The sequence below is a fragment of the Rhea pennata genome, chromosome 31, assembly GCF_028389875.1.
Source record: "Rhea pennata isolate bPtePen1 chromosome 31, bPtePen1.pri, whole genome shotgun sequence".
Lineage (NCBI taxonomy): Eukaryota > Metazoa > Chordata > Aves > Rheiformes > Rheidae > Rhea > Rhea pennata.
Genome location: NC_084693.1, coordinates 2599677 through 2620232, shown reverse-complemented (window position 1 = coordinate 2620232; position 20556 = coordinate 2599677). Strand labels below are relative to the sequence as shown.

Genomic DNA, 20556 nt, shown 5'->3' with positions numbered 1-20556 from the left:
CAGAGGCAGCAGCTGAGCACCTGAATTTGCCCCTAATGGAGCATGCCCTTCTCGTGCTTCCTTGGGCTTGGTTGTGCTTCATGCCAGCCAGGCAAAAAAGGTCCACATGAAATCAGATACAACATCTAAAACCCCTTTTCATTTTCCGTTGGGGAAATACGGGCTGCTCATCTCGGACCACTATGAGTGAACAGTGTTGAGCTCTTTGGAATGAAGCAGAGAATGGGGAAAAGGCAGCTCTAGTCACTCTGGGGGGATCTACAGGCCTTGCAAGAGACAGCCTCAAGCTGACGGGGAGCCCTGGGCAGGCAGTACTGAAGGTCTGTGTGCTGTATTTTATAGAAAAGGTGGAATCAGCTCTTCCAGTGGCAAGAGCTCTCTCCGTGCAGTTGCAATTGAAGGGTTTGATGTTGCCCTGAGTGGGGAAAGGCAGCCATTCTCCAGCACTCCAAGTCTTACGGCATTGGCCAGTCAGTCTTTGGTCCAGTGTGGGGGATATGTGGTGGTCTTTCATCAAGTCTCCAAGGGGTTTGGAGTTGGTGGCATCTTGGACACCTACTTAGCTCCCTGAAGTCTGTTGCGTTATCTTGGAGTGCTTTAGTGTGCTGAAACACAAAAAAGCAAGAGCAGCTGGTGCGATACCAGGTGGCTGTAACGCACCTCCCATGGAAGAGGTGATGAACCATGCGGAGAACCTTGGTTGATTCACTGGCTGTGGCTGCTGCTGCTGGGCATACAATTGTCATTGCTGGCCCAGAGCTGCAGCTGCACCATCCCATCAGGGCCTGAGGATCTTTCAGTGAGCACTGCTCTCTGGTCCAAAAGGGCACTGCAGCACAGGCTAGTGCTGTGATTTTAGCTCACGTGCTGTCATATTTGCTTTCCTAGTGCTGTAGAATAACAGGCTGTCCTTGACGCTGGGCACTACAACTTTTCCTTACCTCTCTTGGTATTTGCAGAGGACATCATTTCCTTCACCTCAGTCCCCATTGCCCAGGATCTTGACTCCCAAAAATAAGGTCTTGAACTGTTCTTTTGCATTCTTTCCTCTCTCCTCTGTGATACTTTAACACCTTCTCCCTGTTTGGCAGAGAAACTTGGCATACCATGTAGCTTGTCAGTAATAACCTGTAGTTCTTCCTACCAACCTATTAACTCTACATTCCCTACATGGAAGTGTCTGGCTGTGATAGGTAACCATGCTTTTTCTGGCTGGCTTTGCCCCTTGTCCTGCAAGTTGCTAGGTGGATTTCTGCTAAAGAAATTGTGAATTCTTCCAAGAATCTGATGGTACCATAGAGGACCAAGCATTTGGCTGCTCCCTGTGCCTGCTCGTCCCATGTTCAGAGAGCTCTTTGGAAAACAGAGAGCCATTAATTACAGCCCTAGTGAGATGGATTAAGCTGTCCTCTCTTCTGAGAGGGATCTCCTCAGGGCTTTTTTAGTGGTTCTGTCAGATGTTTCTGCATTTCTACGTGGAGCAATTAATTACTCATCACATATAATTTGCCTGCTGATTGAGTGAGATCTTCCACAAGATATGGTGGAAGAGCATAAACCAGTTGACGTTCCACGATGCCTGGCATTTTCTTCCTGCTTTAATTTGGCATCTGACAACAGCAAGGCTTGTGGAGGTCTCAAGAAAGGACTCTTCTTTCCAAAGCACTTCTCTCCAACCCTTGAATCCCTTTGAATCCCTGGGATCTTTGCTATTCCAATGGGTATTTTGTGGCAGTTGGTCCACTTTGCAAGTCATCCATCTGCACTGGTGCTAGGCGGTGTTACTGTCTGCCATGGGGCTTTGCATTTGCGTTGACCAGAATGGATAGCTGGGCAGTGTTAATGATTTGTCCCCTAGCTCTCATTATCTAGATACTGAGGGAATCACTGAACATCTTGGAGTGGATTTGCTTTCTCTTTCCCAGACGGAGGTTTTGATGCCTTTCCTCTCTTCTAGCTACCCGCCACGGTGCAATCTGCCCTCCGGGGGAAATCCCGGCTGCACTTTCTCAGGGGCCGGATGGGGGACCCACTCTCTGGATCCAGCCGTTCATTGTAGGGTGTTCTGGCACCCAGTCAGGTCCATACTGCAAGCACCCACTGTGGCTGTGCTTTGGGGTGATGGGCAAAGAGGGAAAATTGCTGTGGCCAGTGGTCCTGAAGCAGCCTGGCCATGTTCCTGTCGCTCAGAGCTGCAGTTCATCCAAGCAGCTGGACATGGAGACATCTCTGTCATTGGCATTGTTCTGCTTCAGCAAGGTGGGGAGAGTAAGTGGCTTCTGCTCAGGCAAAGTTTGACAGTGCTGAGCTGCCCCCAATCCTGCAGGTCCTTAGTTTTCACAGATGGGCTGACTTTTCTGTATGCAGATGCAAACTTGAGAGGCAGCAGCCATATCTTGACCTTGCAAGTGCTGCATCAATATGGCAGAGATTGCATTTCCTGAGGCACCTGTTTCTAGCCTAATGTTTCCTAGGAGTTGTCTGGGAGATGTCAGCAGCTCCTCAGAAGCTCCTGACTTCAGCACTGTAGGAGACCCTTGCCTCCCTGAGCCCTGCATCCGAGCCCCTGGTCCTTTGAAGCTTGGAATGTTTTCTATATAAGTAGAAGAAACTCTGGGCCCAGCTTTGTGAGTTGATGGCAGGGGTGTCCATAGCTGCAGCCCAGCTCTCAGGTGGAGACATGGCTTTCATCAGGGTCCAGATGTCAGAGGTACCTTTAGTGGCCTCTGTATGTTCAAGGCCCATAATTTCCAGGAGGCTGCTGATGGGGCCCATTATCTAGCTGCTCTTCTCATCCCTTGTGTGGAATTTGCAGCCACTGCACATTTGTATTGCAAGAGCCTGGATTTGGGAGATGACTTTAATTAGCTTATGTCTCAGCTGGGACATGGAGGTCTCTAGAGTGTGAAGAGGTCCCCTTGGAAATCATCAGAGGACCAGAATCAGATATGGGTGGCCTATGTTTAAGGAAAGGACCTGCATGGACCAGCAGATTTTTCCTCTAGATTGGTAGTTGGCAAGGCAGAAACAAGCCACAGGGCTGGTCTGGCACCTCCCAAATGCTTAGGAGTGTTTGCTCCTCCCTTGGAGCTTACTTCCTCCTCCCCACCCCTCACACTGGTATATAAGGCCCCCTCGGAGCAACCTCTGCACAACGCATCCCACTCCAGTGAGACAGACAGCAAGCTGCACCTCCAGTTCCAGCACCTCTGCTCTTGGTGAGAGTGAATCCAAAGACCTTCAGCATGGGTAAGAAATACTCTGAAGCCTCCACTCAAGCTTCCAGAAGCTCAAAGCTGTGTAAAGTTCATTTATGCCTCCCTGCTGCATCTTACTCTAGCCATTGTCTCCAGGCTGCAGACATTGCATCTCGAAAGTCAGTCCCACTTGCGGACTGGTAGGTTTGTGCCTGTCCAGCATTGCAGGAAGGAGGAAGCAGGGGGCTTAAGTGCAGCCTTGTGTCTGACTGGCATGGAAGGTCCGTTTCCTCTAGTTACTACCCTGGTTCCAGGGACTTGTTTGTGCCCTGAAAAGTGCCTTCCACTTGGCTGTAGCATCTGTGCTGAGGGGAGCCTCGCTTTCTTCTGGGGAATTGTCGGAGAGACGAGGTCTAAAACGTACTTTCCAAAACATCCTTTCCAGGCTAGACATTTAGACCTGGTTATTAGTATAAACCCTCTGTCCCTCCCAGTTGATGGGGAGGGGAACGCTGAGGAGCTCAGAAGATGCAGAATGGAGCTGAGCAGTGGTTTTATCTGTGAGCCACCCCTGGTGGCTCTTTAAGGAGGATTCCTGTCTTTTGTCACTACTGCAACAAAGGTAGATGCTGGCCACAGAGGGCCCCTTTGAGAGCCGGGGTGGGAGAAGGTCCATCTGGTGGGACAGAGCCTTTTGAAAAGGCTTCTTTAAAGGAGGTGGAATTCTCATTTTCTTCTTCTCTTCTCAAATCAGACCGATGCAGAGTTCAGTGCCAGACGTACATAACCTGCCCAGAAGTTGTGAAAGGCAAGTACTCTCAAGTGTGTTTGGAATGGAGGGCATTTGGGAAAAAGCTTTTCTTTTCCATTCTGACTGATTCATGGCATGTCTTAACTCAGTTTTTTTTTCTTTTTATGATGGAAAGGTCCCAGAGAGGAGCATGCATACGTGACCTGTACCTACAGGGAAACAGGCATTGACCAGCCTGACTTCCTGGCCACCATTGATCTTAACCCCAGATCTCTACACTATGGCCAGGTACCTGTGTCTAGACCCCGTTCTTCCTGGACTGAGCGCTAGTTGCTTGCTCCGTGCTTCATAATGTCTCTAGATTTGGTACATTTACACTTTCTGTTGTTCCCTTTATACTTGGCTCCAGTTGAATCATCTCCATCTCTGTGTCCCTATGGACATGTCAACTGTGACTCACTTCCCAACTCGCTTCCAGAGGATCTTGCTACTACTGAGCATTAGAGCCCATGCACTGAACCACCCTGTCAGAGGCATGGAAGATGGTCTCTAGTGACAGATGGGTTCAGAGCAACCAGCACTTTTGCAGAGTTGAGCATGTTTCTGTTGCACTGCAAATTCAGAGGTGTTCTGTTATGCACTCTGTCTGCTCTCATCTCAAATGGGGAATCAGCACTTGCCTGCCTCCCGAGGCTGCAAGTCCAGGTTATCCACATCAACGGTGTATCTCTGAACCGATTAGTTGCATGTATGCTCTTACCTCTCCACAAATCTGCACCAGTGCAGGGAGCAGTGTTATCCTCACTAAGTAATTGCTTGCATTTAGGTTCCTTTTTCTCTTTATCTCCCTGAATGAACTCTAATTCTGCCTTTGACTGCCTAGGTGATCCACCGCCTGCCCATGCCCAACCTCAAAGACGAGTTGCATTGCTCAGGGTGGAATGCTGGGAGCACCTGCTTTGACAGTATCACAACAAGAAGGAACAAGCTGATTCTTCCCTGTCTGATTTCTTCCCGCATTTACGTAGTGGATGTGGGAACACAGTGCCGGGCTCCCAAACTGTACAAGGTATGCCTGAGGTGACTCCAAGACAAGTTTCTGGGAAGGAGTTGGGAAATGGTGCTTCTGGAACAAGATACAAGGAAGAAAGGTCTTCTTCACCTTCTCTTCCATTCTGATTTTAAGACCTGGGTCATACTTCCATTTCAACTATTTTCTTTCTAGACCAAGAAAGCCTTACACAGGACTTGGTCTATGTTTCTGATGGCCATTTTGTTGCCTTCTCCCTGCCTGTTGCATGCAGGGAATGTCTTCTAGCTGGGAGTCGTGTCACACGTGTGCGTGACCCCCACCCAAATAGTGAGGTGGACAAACAAGCTGTCACAAGTTAGGTGCTGCTGCATTCATGTTTATGTAAAGGAAAGCTCAGAGGCATCTCTGCTCCTCTCTGAGGAGGAGCAGGGTCTGTCAGGTGTGAGTTCCTGGGCAGAAAGCACTTCCTGCAAGTGTCAGAGGTTTTCAAAACTCTCAGGTGGCCAAAGGCTCTGCCAGGCAGCGTGAAATGAGCTGACCAATCAGGGGCTTAAGTGTGTGTGTAAACATTTTTTCAGATGATTGAGCCAGTGGATGTCTTCTGGAAGTGTAACAAGGGCCACCTCTGTGTAGTTCATAGCCTGCCTAATGGTGATATCCTGATTTCCAACATGGGAGATCCAGCTGGCAATGGAAAAGGTATTTTCCCTATAATCATTCCAAGAATGTGATTCTTGTCAGAAAAATAACAACCCTAAAAACTTCAGACTTTCAAAATTTCAGATAGCAAACTCAGACTTGTTAAGAACTCTCAGCCTTTCTGTGCTGAACAAAACTCACCCACAGGCCTGAGGTCCAGGGTGGGGACATGAAAACAAGGGATGGAGAAAAATCTGGTCTCCTCCACACGTTCAGCCATTTAATCTTTTTTAGGGGTTCATCCATGACCAATTGAGAATGGGGCAGTGGGTTGAACCCTGCCAACACAGGTAACATGGGCCACTGAATGCACATCTAGGTGAATTATAAGTTGGGATCATTTCTGGTTGTACTTAGCCCATATGGAAAGCTATAATACACATCATTTTGCCCAACAAAATCCACTTGGTAGAGCCTTTGCAGCTGAATATCTCAAGGGAGGAAATCTTTTGAAGATCATGCTTGATGCACCCTTTAAGTGAGGCTAACGCACAAAGCATGGTATCGGTTTGGAAGTGGAGTGAGTGATCTGTTGTGCTTTTCTTCCAGGTGGTTTTATTGTCCTGGATGGAGAAACCTTTGAGCTGAAGGGGAACTGGGAGAATGAGTGTGGAGTCCCCCCCACTGGACATGACTTCTGGTTCCAGCCACGCCACAATGTTCTGATAAGCTCTGCTGGATTAGTCCCAAAACGTGCAGGACTTGGGTTTAATCCAGATGACCTGAAGAAAGGTGAGGGAATAAAGGTGCCAAATGGTCTTGGGAGAATGCCTTTGTGGTTGGGGAAAGGATTAGTGCTAGAGAGAGGGGGCAGGCTGAATTCTCCCAGAAAGGCCCATTTTACAGGCAGTGCTACAGGTAGTGGTAGTGCAGTGTCTGTGCTTAGGAGTGGCTGATCCCAGTCTTCCCCCGCTGTTCCCTGAACTACTCAAATTCTTCTGCTACTGCTGGCCGCAGCTGCGGTGACTCTCCCTGTCTGTTCATGTTCTTGGGAAAAATTAGTCTACAGGGCCAGTACCACCTCTTCTGACTTGTTTCTGCCTTTGACCTGAACTCAGGGGTCTTTGGGCGCCGCCTGAATGTGTGGAACTTGTCCTGCCGTACCCTCGTCCAGTGCTTTGACCTGGGGGAGGACTCTCTGCCCCTGAGTGTTAAATTCCTCCACAACCCCGATGCTGCTGAGGGATACGTCAGCTGTGCCTTGAGTGGCATCATCTATCGCTTCTACAAGAACGAGGCAAGTATTGTCCTAGCAGTTACCACGGGAAGTAATGAGGGACCCAACTATTGCGACCTAGAGGGTGATTTAGAAGTTCTGGAGAGAAGTTCAGGGTCGCATCCTCCTGCTGTGTGTATACTCAGAATGAACTGAGACTTCACGTGGCAGCTACACTTCTCCCACCAACCCTGAAGAGCTGTTCTTGTTTGCACATCTCAGAGGTTATTCACAGTGGTGAATCCCAGCCTTGCTGTTTGTGTCAGAGGGTGCTGTCCCTAACTCTGTCTCCTCTTAGTGGGTGAGCCTTGTGTGGTGGCAGCCTTCCTCATGCAGATTTGGCTAGCTCTGTGTGCGCACGTGTGTGTGCGTGTATGCACATCTGTGCACGCACAGTGAAGTATTTTCACTCAGAAATGCTCACACTATAGTGTTCCTGTTTCTTCTATAGAGAGACTGCTGGGCAGTAGAGGAGGTGATTAAGGTCCCAGCGAAGAAGGTGAGAGGATGGATTCTCCCTGAGATGCCAGGTTAGTGCGCCCTGATTCAAGACAAATATATGGGTTTTTTACTTTTGTTTGGGTTTTTTTTTCCTCCAAAAGCCTTAGGTTGTGCAGCCTAGCAAAGCCCACTCGCTGACCCTCAATGCCTTGCTGCATAAACATCATGGAAGGATTTTTAGAGTGGCTGTGCACACCTCCAGAAATACGCTGCTTCCCCAACTGGAGCCTGTCCTGCTTGGGCAGGTTTCCTTTAGTGGACTCACTGTGTACAGAATGGCAGGAGCTGTGAGCAGCTCCACGCAACACGTTTTCTGCTGGTGCTGCCTTATCCCTATAGCTCTTTGCTTCTCTGTCCTAGCTTTCACAGCCAACATCATCATCTCGCTGGATGACAAGTTCCTGTATCTCAGCAACTGGCTGCACGGAGACATCCGCCAGTATGACATCTCCGATTCCTGCAACCCCAAGCTGGTGGGACAGGTAAGACAGCACCAGAGAGGCTTTCTTTGTTGGGTTCCTTAGCAGTGTCCAGCAGTGGTTAGAAGACAACATGTCTCCTTGTCCCTTGCTTCCAGGTGTTTGTGGGAGGCAGTATCCTCAGAGGTGGGCCTGTAACTGTGTGTGGAGATGAAGAGCTGAAGTGTCAGCCAGAGCCCTTGGTAATCAAGGTGAGTTATGTGGCCCCCTGCCCCTGCTGCTTCCTCTGCAAGCCGCCTCTGCTCTGCTAATTCTCTTCCCGGGGTTCCTGGGGGCACGTCTGCATTGCAGCTGCCAGTGCAGTGTTTAAAAGCCTGACCCGGATGGTTTTAACCTAACAAGTATGAAAAGCATAGGAAGGCAGTGTGGTCACACGAGATTCAGGCCAGTACTTTCTGAGTAAATATGCTGGTGCCCTGGCTTGTGGCACAGCCCATGGTGAATTCTCTGTAGGCTTGTGCCTTGCAGGGTTCCTTGTTTGGGCTGAGCGGGTTGGAGCTAGCAGAGCTGGGCCTGCCGATGCTGTGATCGCGCTGCCAGGCCACAGTGAAGAATTCGCTTGTGTCCCATCCGAGCACAGCATGGTTTTGCTGGAGCATGGTGGAAATGTTCCCTGCAGCTGAAAGAGATCCCAGTTAACTCAGAGGCTGCAGGTTCTGTCTGTCGGGTGAACACTCTCCTTGACCGGAGGAAAAGTTCAGCTCTCCTTGCGCCAGGGAGAACCTTGCTCCAATGTCCCTGTCAGGAGGAGAGCCAGCTCTTCTGCTCTGCTTCTCTACTCCTGCTTTTGCTTCTCTGCTCAAAGCACAAAGCCAGTAGAGTCACTGCTGTCTGTTGTGCCTTCAGTGCAAGAGAGTGTACGGCGGTCCTTACAAAATGCAGCTCAGCGTGGATGGCAAGAGGCTGTATGTCACCAACTCTTTCTACAGCACATGGGACAAGCAGTTCTACCCAGAAGTGGTCAGGTAAGAAATATTTGGGAGGAGGGAAGTTGCAGTGTTGTCCCTCTGCATGGGTAGTCCAGGCTCATTTGCAGGACCTCCCTGTTAGCAAAGGGAGACGGGGCCTCATCCAGGAGCTACAGGGACTCATCTGAGGTTGCAGGGAGACAGATTTTCCTAACCTCATACCCACAGCTTATTCACATTGAATTACAAAGGCAGCTGACTTGCAACACCTCTCTGGATGGACGAGGTGAACTCGCTCCCCGCGTGGAGTTGTGGTGCCCTAGTTTTACTTGGGAGAGTGCATGTTTGTCTGTCTCCTCTGTGGCATGAATCCATCCGTGGATCTTCTTGAGCCAGGCTATGGCTGTGGTGCAGCATCTCCCGGTGTATCCAGCAGAGGTGTTTTTCTTAGCAAAGGTGATGATGATCTCCCACACAAAGGCAAGCTTCAGCCTCTCTTCACATCATGCCTAGTGGTTGCATGCGTTGTGGATTCAGTAAAACCCCTAAATGCTGGTGCATGCAGCTACTGCAGCTGGGCCTCAGCTGTGTTCTCAGTAGAAGACAAGGTGTTAAAGAGAAGAACTTTTCTTAGACAGAGAAGAGTGAAATGCAGGAATGTCCTCAGCAGGAGCATGGTTTCCTTGTCCATAATATCTGTTCTCTTGTTCTTTTGCAGGGAAGGCTCTGTCATGCTGCAGATTGATGTGGACACTGAGAATGGTGGCCTGACTGTGAACAAGAACTTCCTGGTGGATTTTGGAAAGGAAGCCTGTGGGCCTTGCCTTGCTCGTGCAATCCACTTCCCTGATGGAGATTCTACCTCCAATATCTTAGCCTAGGCCCCATGTGAAAGACTCTCTTCTTCTCTCTTCCCTTTAGTGCAGGTGTTAAAAGAGTGGTGGGTAACTGGGTTGGGGGTCCCCATGCACTACTGGAATCTAAATTGCTGTTAACATAAACTATAGAAGCTCTGCTTTGTTGGGAAGGTTTGATTCAGGCAGATGAGTGAACAAAGTCACATGGCCTGGCATTACAGTCCTTGCTGGACTGTGTTTCTGAGCCGTGAGTCCAGGCACACTTTGTGTTCAGTGCAAGGAAATCCGTGGGCGTAGTTCAGAGACCAGGGCGCTCATTCAGATCTAGAGCTCTGCAGCACATGCCGTCTTTCGGCAGAGCCCCGCGTACCCACCGTTCCTTGCTTCCTGGCTACAGGCCTGTCAGAGGGCTGCCCTGACGTTTCCAGCCTGTTAGCTACTGCTATACCAGTGCCTGGTGGGAATCTGTTGATTTGTCTGTTGTGATCCAGAGTTTGCTCACGTTTGAAGGCAAACCAAAGTCAAGCACCCACTCCATTGGAGTTACTGTTCTTCAGCCAGGCCGTTCCTGAATAGTCTTCCCCTGGCAGGAGAGCAGTTTTGACTTGTTTGCCAAGAGGTTGGGCAGAGGTTGGGCCAAGCACGTTAGAGCTGGAGGAGGGTGTGCATGTACTCTAGAAAGAGATGCCTGTTTCCTGACACTGCTTTGTATGATGGTTTTTTGAATTCTCCTGCTTTAAACACTAATAAAATTGTTCTTGGCATCGGCTACATCTTCCCATGTCTTGCTTCACTGAACCTTTCTGTATTGTTTTCAGCAGTAATTAATGATGAGCTTAGGGTTTTGGAGATCCCCAAGACAGGAATATTGATTGTATAAGAGTGTGTTATTCTTTCTGAAATGGAAAGGTTGCAAAAATTAGGATATAAAGAGGATCCTTTTGTGAGCTAGTCTTTTATGTATTTGCCTTGGAAGAAAACATCTTCATTTACTTCTTTCACACTTCACATGTTCTGCTGCAGCTCTCCTGTGCTCACTTACTGCTCCCAGGAGAAAAACAGGCCCTTCTGGAGAACAGTTTCAGAGCTTCCTAAACAAGATGTCAAAGAAGGCTGGAGAAATCACCTTCTGAGATGTCCTTTTCTCCCCGTTGACTAGAGAGCACAAAGTTGAGAGAGATCCCAGGGCCATTGCTCTCTCTGGTCTTACTTATATGAGTGTGACATCCCCTTCTGATCCTCCAGGGCTCCTAGTGACTTTCTTGTTTGAGGGTCTTCTCAGCTGCTGTCCCTGGTGTTGGGATGTTGATGTTGGGGTAGCTTTGGAAAGAGCTTCATTTCCCCTTCTAGGTGAGGTGAATCTACTCCGGAAACCTCTCCTTGTGGTCTGGCTGGGCCCTACACAAGTCCTTGCAGGGAAGTACTCATTTGCCCGATGGCTGTGTTTTGGGAGTTGATGCAGAAGGTCTTCTGTGCCTCATGTTATTGGCTGACCACTGTCTCTGACTTCCAGGTGGTCCCACAGCAAGGCAAGGACACAGCGTGGCCTTGAGCCTCAGCTGGACCCAGAAGACCTTCAGGTGCTGCTTCAGCAATGATGCAAAGGCAACACAGTTCCTTCTTCAGCAATACACAGTCTGCTTGTGGTCTGCCCAGGCCAAGACAGAGGAGGACACTTTTCTTCTGGTATGAGCAAACTCTTCTATCCTCTCGATGGCTTGTTCCCAGGCATTTAGGTCCTGGTTTCAGTATATCGGGGAACATGGGCCTTTCCTTCATCTTGTGCATGAGTTGTCCTGAGGAATGTAAAATGTGGGTGCAGCTGTAGCAGTGTGAATCTGCCTCACCTTGATAGGCAGTGACTCCGGGTGGCTGAAGTGGGATGCTTCACCTGGTCCCTCTAGTGGTTTTTTTTTTTTTTTTTTTTTTTTTTTTTGGAAAATTTATGTCTCCCTGCACCCTTCAAATCCTTTGCAGTTTGCAATAGCTCCCCTAAACCACTGGCCTCATCCCTCTTCCCCAAGGGAACAGCCCCATTAAAGCTATCTTGCCTGAATTGCAGCAGAGACATTTCTATGGAGAATGACAAGGTGCGTATGGGGTCTAGGTTGAGCTAGCCTGTTCTTCAGCCATGCCCTGACCTTTGTATTTATGTCCTGGGTCCCTAGGAGAAGAAGCCTTCCCTGGTCAGAGGCACAGCGCAAAATAGGAGGGATGTAATGACCCCGGGGCAAAGCGCGTCTGTGGTGAACTGGACTCCACAGAGCTTGGCATGGTGTTGAGTATTGAACAGAAAGGCAAGAGTCCAAGCAGGTGAGTGCGGGGCACGGAGGCATGGAACAAGTGCCATCACTTTGTTCGCAGACCATGTTCCGGTCCTATGGGCACAGTCTTTGAGCTGGCTGGTTTCTGAGTCTACAGCTGGGGTGAGCGTTAGATATGTCAAGGCAGCAACTTGCCTGCAAAGATGTGTCTATAAAGACTGAGCATCCACTGCACAGCCCTTAACGTGTCAAACCAGCTGACACCCAACTTTACAGCCAGGATCGGTAGCCGACACTCTAAGTTAAATGTGTCACGGGGAAAACCTACATTGCTTCTGCTCTCCTCTCACACAGATTAACATCCCACAGCAAGCATTCATCATGCAGTTAAAAGAAACTCAGTCCTCACTTTTCATTTTCGCTTGTGATTAACGTCTGCAACCTCATAAAATTATCTCTGTGGCTGGGAATGTAATAAACGCTTGCCCATCTCTCGACGGGGCCACACCATCAGGTCCATGGGAAACTCAAGACAGTGTTTCCATTAAGGAAATAAGAGAAGCAGAAGAGCCTGCTTTCTCTTTATGGTTAAAAGCATGTGCAAGAACATTTGTATTATGCAGTGCAGCCACAGCTCCTACCCCTCTGGGAGGGGAGGAGGCTCTGACAGCATTGCAATTGTTTCCCTCAATGTTTTCAGTGCTGTAAGAAGCTAACAGGCTACCCTGGTACCTCCCACGCTGCTAAGCATGAGATCCTCCCCTTGGCATCCTTTTTCCTCCTTCTCCCCATCCAGCTCCCTATATATTTGAACTCCTGTAGAGCTGCATCTTCTTTCTCAACTTGTTCCTACTAGGCACAATGCAGGCAGAACCATCTCTTTCCACTCCTCATCAGCAACTGAGCCCCAACCCAACCTGCAGCACAGGTAAGAAATCTCTCCCTTGACAGCAACCTGCTCGCAAGAGGAGAAGGCTTGGGACTGACCAGTGACTTGCTGTCTACCAGCTGTGGGTTCTGTTCTGGAGTCCTCCTAAGCTCTTCTTGAGCTTGGTCCTTTGGTTGTGTTACTGTGACATCTACACATCAGAAGGTTAAAAACATGGGGCTAAATGTGCTGTTTTCTTTAGCCAGAAGAAGGCTTCTTTTCTCAAGCTACTGAAAGTGCCAGGAAGTGTTTAGGTAGCCTGATGATTAAAAGCCTTCTGAGCTATTCTCTCATTTATTTATCTGCAACCTGTACTCACTGTAAAAGCTGTACTTGTTATACTCAGAGGTACCATGGCAGGGAGTCTTCGGTGCACAGTTTGGGTTTTTTGCAGGAGTCAATTTGGGGAAAAGGTGAAGAAAGCTGGAAAGATGGTTTCTTAGTGCTTCAGGCGGTAACATTTCCTTGAAGGAACAAGGACCCAAATACTGGTGTTTTATGCTTTTCACAGAACCCACTCTCCTGAGAGACTGTGGGAGAAAAACCTCTAAAAAAAGAGAGAGAGAGAAAAAATGACTCAGCAAAGCTGAGTTGTACAGTTTTATTGGAGGTTTTGCTCCCTTTCCTCAGTCCTGCAGGATTAATGGGGGAAAATTATCCTTTTGGTGGTGGGGTTGTTTTCTAAGAAACTCTTCCTTTCTTCTGTATTAAGGACAGTTTTCTCAGCAGCTGTAAAATCCTTTGGAGAATATGTCAGGCAGGGTTCAAACACCCCAGAGACACCCACAGCAGTGTGATGGGGGTTCCAGGGCTTCAGGAACCCCCAGGACAGTGTTCGGGGCTGCTGAGGAGGCTGAGACCTTGAGCACCGAATTACTTCAGTGGAGTCAGGGCTCATTTTCCCCACAAAAACTCTGCATTAATGGCCCTACACTGAAGCACAGCAAAGTATGGCCGTCACAGAACAGAGCCTTGGGGCCAGTTGTCTCCTTGCAAGCTCCTCGGTGAGGGGATGCGGTTTTCCTGTTGCAATGCCTGAACCTCAAAATAGCCACTTCACACGCTCTCACAACACAGCCCTCAAAGCATGAGCTCAGAAATCTGTATGTGAGCTCGGTTCCTCGTCCCGGTGAAGTCCAAGAAGGAGCTACCTTCTCTGACCATCACTTGCTTTGCCCCTGTCCGTAGAGGGTTGGTCACGTTATGGACGTGGCGGTGGACAGCGGGGGTTGAGCACTCACCGAGCTAGTCCAGACCGCTCTCCGTTTGCAGGTGGTGCTCCCCTTTGGGAGAGGGGGCTCCTTCCATAGACAGGGAGTGTGTGAAGCTCTCGCCACAGCTATCAGGATGTGGGGCTACCACCCAGGCCTGCGATTTCTCCAGTGAGGCACCCAGAGCCGGTGTTCCCTTTGCAAAATAGGCATTAAAATAACTCGGCGTCATCGAATTTTCACTTGGTTTTGTTTTTCTCCATGCAGAAAAATGTGGAGCGTGTGGTCCAGGCTTCGCCTCCCCTCTGGATGCTATGAAAGGTAAGTCTGAAATGCAGGGCATCCCGGGAAGAGCCCTGAGCTGTCTGCAATTCAGGCAAAGATTTAAAAAAATGCTTTCAAGGGGGCATTATCGATTAACTCCCCTCTCCAGGGCTCCCAGCAAGTGTTAGGAAAGCAGTGTTTTTCCTTCTGGCCTGTCCTGGGGCCGAATATCAATTATGTAATGACAGCTTGGTGCCAGAGCAAGCCCTTTCAGGTTTCACGGTGGCGTGGGACGGGCCACAGCTCACAGCAAACTCACTTGTGGCTTTGCTGTGCAAAACCAAATTTTAAAGTTTCTCACAGGCAGCGGCACTGCCTGTTTCTGCCAAATTCCCTCAGGACTTCTGAGGTTCAGGCTCTATCTGGTTGTTTTGTGGCACTGTAAAGCTCTCCCATGCAGCCAGCTGTAGGATCAGCTTCCCGAGCAGGTGGCGATGAGTTCCTTGGTCTGTTAGATGCTTCGGGAAGGGGCCTGGGATGTGAACTTTTATAAAGGCATCCTGTTGAAAAGCCAGCTGATGGCTTTGGTCTGCTTCAGACCAAATCCAAAGGTCACAGTTCACCTCTCTCCTCCTCAACATCTCTTAGACCAGTTCTTCCCCCCCCTAGTTCTTGCTTTGGTGGTATTTCATCCCATGTACAACCATGAGTGAATACCACCTCCCCATTGGCAAGGCAATGAGAGCTAAGCAGTGTTCAGAGCAAAGCTATTTCATAACACAGACTGCTAATCACCCCTCATACTGTCACCCAAACAGGAAGACTGCACGCAACACCGCCGTAGCGGTTGTTCAGAGATTAGGGATTGTGATCGAGCAGGCTTGTGAACAGGATTCTCCTGCACCACTGCCTTGTGGTAGATTTGCACTACCCAGTATGACTGTACTGGGACATTTTGCCTTTGATTTCAGTGCTGGCAAGCCTTAGCCTTAGCCCTTCTCATGTATTTTAAAGCTTCTCCTGGGCCCATGTAAATGTGATGGAAATAAGACACGGCGTGGTTTCATTTGTGGCACCAGTAGGATTGGGGAAGGGCAGCCATGTCCTCAGTCACGGAGCGACCCCAAAACCGCGGGCTTCTTCAAGACTTGGAGGCGATCTGGGATCCAGAGATCCCTTCCGAGAGCAGTAAGATCCTAAACTGACCAAGCCCAAGTCTCCACAGGGCAGCCCCCTTCAAAGCGAGCACAGCCTAGTGCCTCAGGCGTGGTGGAGACCTGCACATCCAACTGCCTGTGTGTGCCGGAGGGAGCCCGCCACCTCCCTGCAGGGAGATCTGGTCTGGCCAGTGACTCCTGCGAGGCTTTTTTTTTCCTGCTGAACATGCTTTCTGCTGATGCTCAAAGTTTTTGTGTTGACAGGTCCCCGGGAGGAGATTGTGTATGTGCCCTGTATCTACAGGAACACTGGGAGGAAGAAACCAGACTTTCTGGCCACTGTGGATGTTAATCCTAAATCCCTGCACTATTGCCAGGTATGGAACCCCTTATCTTGCTGCTAAACTGGCCTGGCCAGGTGGCAGCATACCAGCTAGGAGAAATATTTCGGTGCTCGTCCTTCACATTCTCCAAAGTTGCTGGCTCAGTCCTGAAGGCTGATGCGTGCCCTGCTCTTCTCAAGACTCTGAGCCTTCCTGTGCTTAGGAAATGCATATAAAATCCCCTTTACTGCCCAAAGATCCCGTGCGTATCACCGCTCGCCTTCATAGGGTCAGGCTTACCCAAGGCATCCCGACTCTCTGGAAGATGCCCTAAGCTCCCTGACCAAGCTGTGAGCCAGTACTCTGCAGAGGAAAGCCCAATGTGTTCCTCATACAACCAGGTGATCCACCGCCTGCCCATGCCCAACATAGGCGACGAGCTGCACCACTCGGGCTGGAACGTCTGTAGCAGCTGCTTTGGTGATACCACCAAGAAGCGCGACCGCCTGATCCTTCCTAGCCTTATCTCCTCCCGCATTTATGTGGTGGATGTGGGAACCAACCTGCGAGCTCCCAGGCTTTATAAGGTACCTTGAAGGTGGCACTGGTGCATGCTAATGGCTAGAGGATGGGGATCACGGCTTGCTGCTGGGGTGACAGCTTGGTGAAGAGGCTTTGGAGTACATCTAAGAGCTTGGCAGGATGCTAATGTCTAAATGGCAGTACCTGATGGCTGGGGAAGTTGGTTGCTCTCCTGTGGATGTGCAAATGGTTGAGTTCTAGGGGACAGCCCAGGCCATGAGAGTGCACGTGAACTTCCCTGCAGGTCATCAACCCCGAGGATGTGTTCTGGAAGTGTGACTTGGGTTACCCACACACCTCCCACTGTCTGGGCAGTGGGGAGATCATGATCAGCACCCTGGGGGACCCAGCAGGCCATGGAAAAGGTACTCTTCCTCCTGTAATTCCCCGGGAGAGGACGCTGTGGTGGGAATAACATCCATGCCCAGTGGCTGTCCTGGAGACCTTGTCCAGGACTCTCCATCCGTTTTTCAGACTGCTCTGAAATGAGTCAATCTGTCTTACAGCACTTAAGCTGCTAACCTGGGTGATTTCCTCACTACCAAATGTGCTTTTGTTTTTGCATCAGGTGGTTTCATTCTGCTGGATGCAGAGACTTTTGAGATCAAGGGGAATTGGGAGAAAGGAGACAAGACGCCCCCAATGGGTTATGACTTCTGGTACCAGCCACGCCATAATGTCCTGATAAGCACTGAATGGGGAATCCCAAAATGCCTGGGATACGGGTTTGACCCAAATGATCTGAAGAAAGGTGAGAACACATTTGTTCAAATACTCCAAGAGAGAGATGCTGAGCAGGACTTCAGTGAGGCCAAATATCAATCTGCTGCCTTTTCTGTTGCTAGTGAAACCTGAAAAACTAAAGGGTATAGATAAAATTGTCCAAGACAGTTTGTCTCTAAAGTGAATTTCACCCCAGTTTCTAGAGATCCCTCTCAAAAAAGAGATGCCCAGTGCACTTACCGTGAACACTTCAGCTGCAAACTCCAGAAGTTCAATCCAAGATGGTCCATAAATGCTGCCATCCAGCTGCGCTTGGTGTTGGATTTTGGCCATAGCAATGAAGGATGGAGCCCCATCAAAGCCCAGCTCAGCCCCAGTTACACTGCCCTTCCCAGCCACCTCCTGGTGAGATGGTCACCCAGCTGGATACTGAGCACCTTTACGTGGCTTTTGCCAAAGCCCCAAATTAACCAAGTGTGCCAAGATGACAACTCTGCAGATGGCATCGCCCTGTCCCCTGCTTGAGACCCTCCAGCTCGCAGATCCCCTCTGATCCCCGCTCTGTCCGCCCCCCTCACAGGGCGCTACGGCCGCCGCCTCAACGTGTGGGACTGGACCACCCACGCCTACATCCAGGCCATCGATGTGGGGGAGGACGCGGCACCCCTGGAGATCCGCTTCCTCCACAACCCGGACGCAGCCGTGGGCTACGTGGGCTGTACCATCAGCAGCGCCATCCACTGCTTCTACAAGACAGAGGTAGGCGCCCCTACAGCGCAGGCGACGTAGGAGACAACGGAGTTGGTCAAAAAAGTCAGAGAGATGAAAAGCCAGGTCCGCGTGGTGGTGGCTCCTGGTTACATAAGCCGCGCGCCTCTGCGGAGCACCATGTGTCCCACGTTGATGTCTTCCATATCCCTGCTCCCATGCGTACAGCCTCTCTGTCCTTTGCAACAGCCTGTTGGCAGGTTGCTGTAAACGCACACAACCTCCAAAACTTTAGCTGGCTTGGGATAATCTCACCAGAGAACTTGTTCTGGCTGGCAGTGATTCATGCTGCAATGATTTCCTTGAAAGGAGGTTTATTTGAACCTTTGTAGTGGGTTTATAACAGCTTAAGTAGCGTTGAGCCAATATTCTCGGCGTCTGTTGTGTGTAACGTCAAACTGTGTAAGCAGAAAATACCTTTCGCCAAACCGTCTAGGCTAAGCTGAAAAATTACGTTTTCAACCCCCCAAGCCCTTTGTCAGATCTTGGAGCTTTTGTTCCCGATGGCTCGGCAGAGACCAGGGTTTCTGCAGCCAGCAAAGCAGCTGAGCTACAGCCCTGGCAACCAGCAGCGCTGACCACGGGGCGAGCAGCGTCCGCGCCGAGCAGCGCGCCTCACCCGGCCTCCGTCCCCGCGCTGAGCTCTGCCTCGTGCCTTTTGCAGCAAGGAGACTGGGCGGCGGAGAAGGTGATCCAGGTCCCCAGCAAGAAGGTGGAGGGGTGGCTTCTCCCAGAAATGCCAGGTCAGTGTGCTCCCACGGTCACCTCCAGCGCAGGCTTCATTTGCCGCTGCTCATTTTGTGACTCCGCCATGCCCTCCCACAGGCTTCATCACCGACATCCTCATCTCACTGGACGACAAGTTCCTGTATTTCAGCAACTGGCTGCACGGGGACATCCGCCAGTATGACATCTCCGACACCTTCAAGCCCCGGCTGGTGGGACAGGTAGGCCAGTGCTGGGCTGTCTCCTGCTGCTTTCCTTCCTGCAGGAGGGTGTGATCACCCTGCTCTGATCTCCTGGCTGCCCCCTCAGCTGCCTAGACTTTGCCTCTGCTTCCAGGTCTTTGTGGGAGGCAAGATCAGCAAAGGTGGGCCGGTGACCGTGTGCGAAGATGAGGAGCTGCAGAGCCAGCCGGAGCCATTCGTGATCCAGGTGAGTTGAGTTGTCCCCTCAACAGCACATTGCCATCCATGCCCACCGCTCAGTCCTGTCTCTGCCTGGACCAACATCAGTTGGCCATCCAGATGGACGCCAACTCCAAACCAGCGCATTGGGTGGGGGCAACACATGGGGAGGACACCCAGCTGGGGTTTCTGCTGTGCCAGGTCCCCCACGAAGGCCATGTGGGTGGGTGCCAGCAGCATGTCTTGTTCTCTATGTACTTCCAGGGCAAGAAAGTGCCTGGAGGACCTCAGATGATCCAGCTGAGCTTGGATGGGAAGAGGCTGTATGTCACCACGTCCCTCTACAGTGCTTGGGACAAGCAGTTCTACCCCGACCTCATCAGGTAGGAGACAGCACAGGGAGCTGATGTCTGGGCGCTCATTAGAAACATGCTCAGGTGTTGCCTGCCCAGGGCTGGTGGACAACTAGCTTCAGACACCAGCCACCTGCTCCACACATCTCATCCCGAATCCGGGCTGAGACGCGGCGAGAGGAGCCACGTAGCCCCCTACGGCCCCGGTGCCGTTCCTCCCCACCCCACCCCAGCTCCCCTGCATCTGTGCTCTTGTCCCCGCGCAGGGAGGGCTCCGTCATGCTGCAGCTCGACGTGGACACGGAGCGGGGCGGCCTGACCGTCAACGAGAACTTCCTGGTGGATTTTGGGAAGGAGCCCGAGGGGCCCTGCCTTGCGCACGAAATCCGCTACCCCGGCGGGGACTGCACCTCCGACATCTGGGTTTGAGCACCCTGGGGACGGCGTGGGAAGGGGCGCTGGAGCCACCTCTCAAAAACCCGAGGAACGGCGCACACGCCGGGCTGCGATTTCAACTTGGAAATAAAACAGCCACGTTGTCTCCTGCAGTCGTAGCTCACCCACCTCATCTCGCCTTCAACACCGGCCTGGGAGTCGCGAAGCAAAGGCGCGGGAAAATCAGCCGCTAAGATGTTCTCAAGGGAAAAATCTGTGGAGGGATGGGGAAGAGCGGCGGGAAAAGGGCGGGCGGGTGGGCAGGGAGGTGCTTTCCTCCGGCCCCCGGCTCTCCTCGGGCCGCTGCAAGCGGCCGGTGAGCACAGAGCGGGAGTGGAAACTCCACCGAGCGCGGTCGCTGGCACCTGCGAGGGAGAGGCGGCGTGGCTGGAGGGGCCACGGCAAGAAATGTCCTTCCCCGGGGCTGCGTGCTGCACCCACGCGCGTTGCACCCGCACCTCCTCCCCCCATGCACGCTGCATGCACACAAGAGACGTGCACGCACAAACGCTGCGTTCCACTGCACACGTTGCACACCGCCCACGTTGCATGCACGCACAGCAAGCGCAGTGCACCTGCGCGCACTGCAGATGCGCACGTGCGTAGCACACTGTGCGCGCACTGCATTCATACACACTGCGTGTGCATGCACTGAGAACATGCGTGCACTGTGTGCACGCACTGCATGCACACACATTACACGCTGATGTACGCACTGCATGCATATGCACACACGTGTGTGCACTTACTGCGCACACGCATTGCGTGCACACATGCACA

The 20556-nt window shown here is 51.1% G+C and overlaps 1 protein-coding gene across 5 annotated transcripts; it reads left to right on the top strand.

Moving 5' to 3' along the window:
- Positions 1 to 429: 429 nt before the first annotated feature.
- Positions 430 to 19871, top strand: SELENBP1 (selenium binding protein 1). Of its 5 annotated transcripts, XM_062597801.1 has the most exons (14): positions 11245 to 11327; positions 11810 to 11954; positions 12762 to 12833; positions 14312 to 14365; positions 15730 to 15842; positions 16190 to 16375; positions 16615 to 16735; positions 16939 to 17121; positions 17674 to 17852; positions 18526 to 18604; positions 18687 to 18808; positions 18924 to 19016; positions 19253 to 19371; positions 19608 to 19871. In XM_062597801.1, the coding sequence occupies exons 3-14, from the start codon at positions 12767 to 12769 to the stop codon at positions 19768 to 19770; spliced, it is 1479 nt and encodes a 492-aa protein (XP_062453785.1). In that variant the 5' UTR covers positions 11245 to 11327; positions 11810 to 11954; positions 12762 to 12766; the 3' UTR covers positions 19771 to 19871. The 5 variants fall into 5 exon arrangements, with proteins under 5 accessions (XP_062453788.1, XP_062453787.1, XP_062453785.1 ...); XM_062597805.1 differs by lacking the exon at positions 12762 to 12833; XM_062597804.1 differs by lacking the exons at positions 11245 to 11327; positions 11810 to 11954; positions 12762 to 12833; positions 14312 to 14365; positions 15730 to 15842 and adding exons at positions 430 to 3249; positions 3952 to 4005; positions 4124 to 4236.
- Positions 19872 to 20556: the final 685 nt, after the last annotated feature.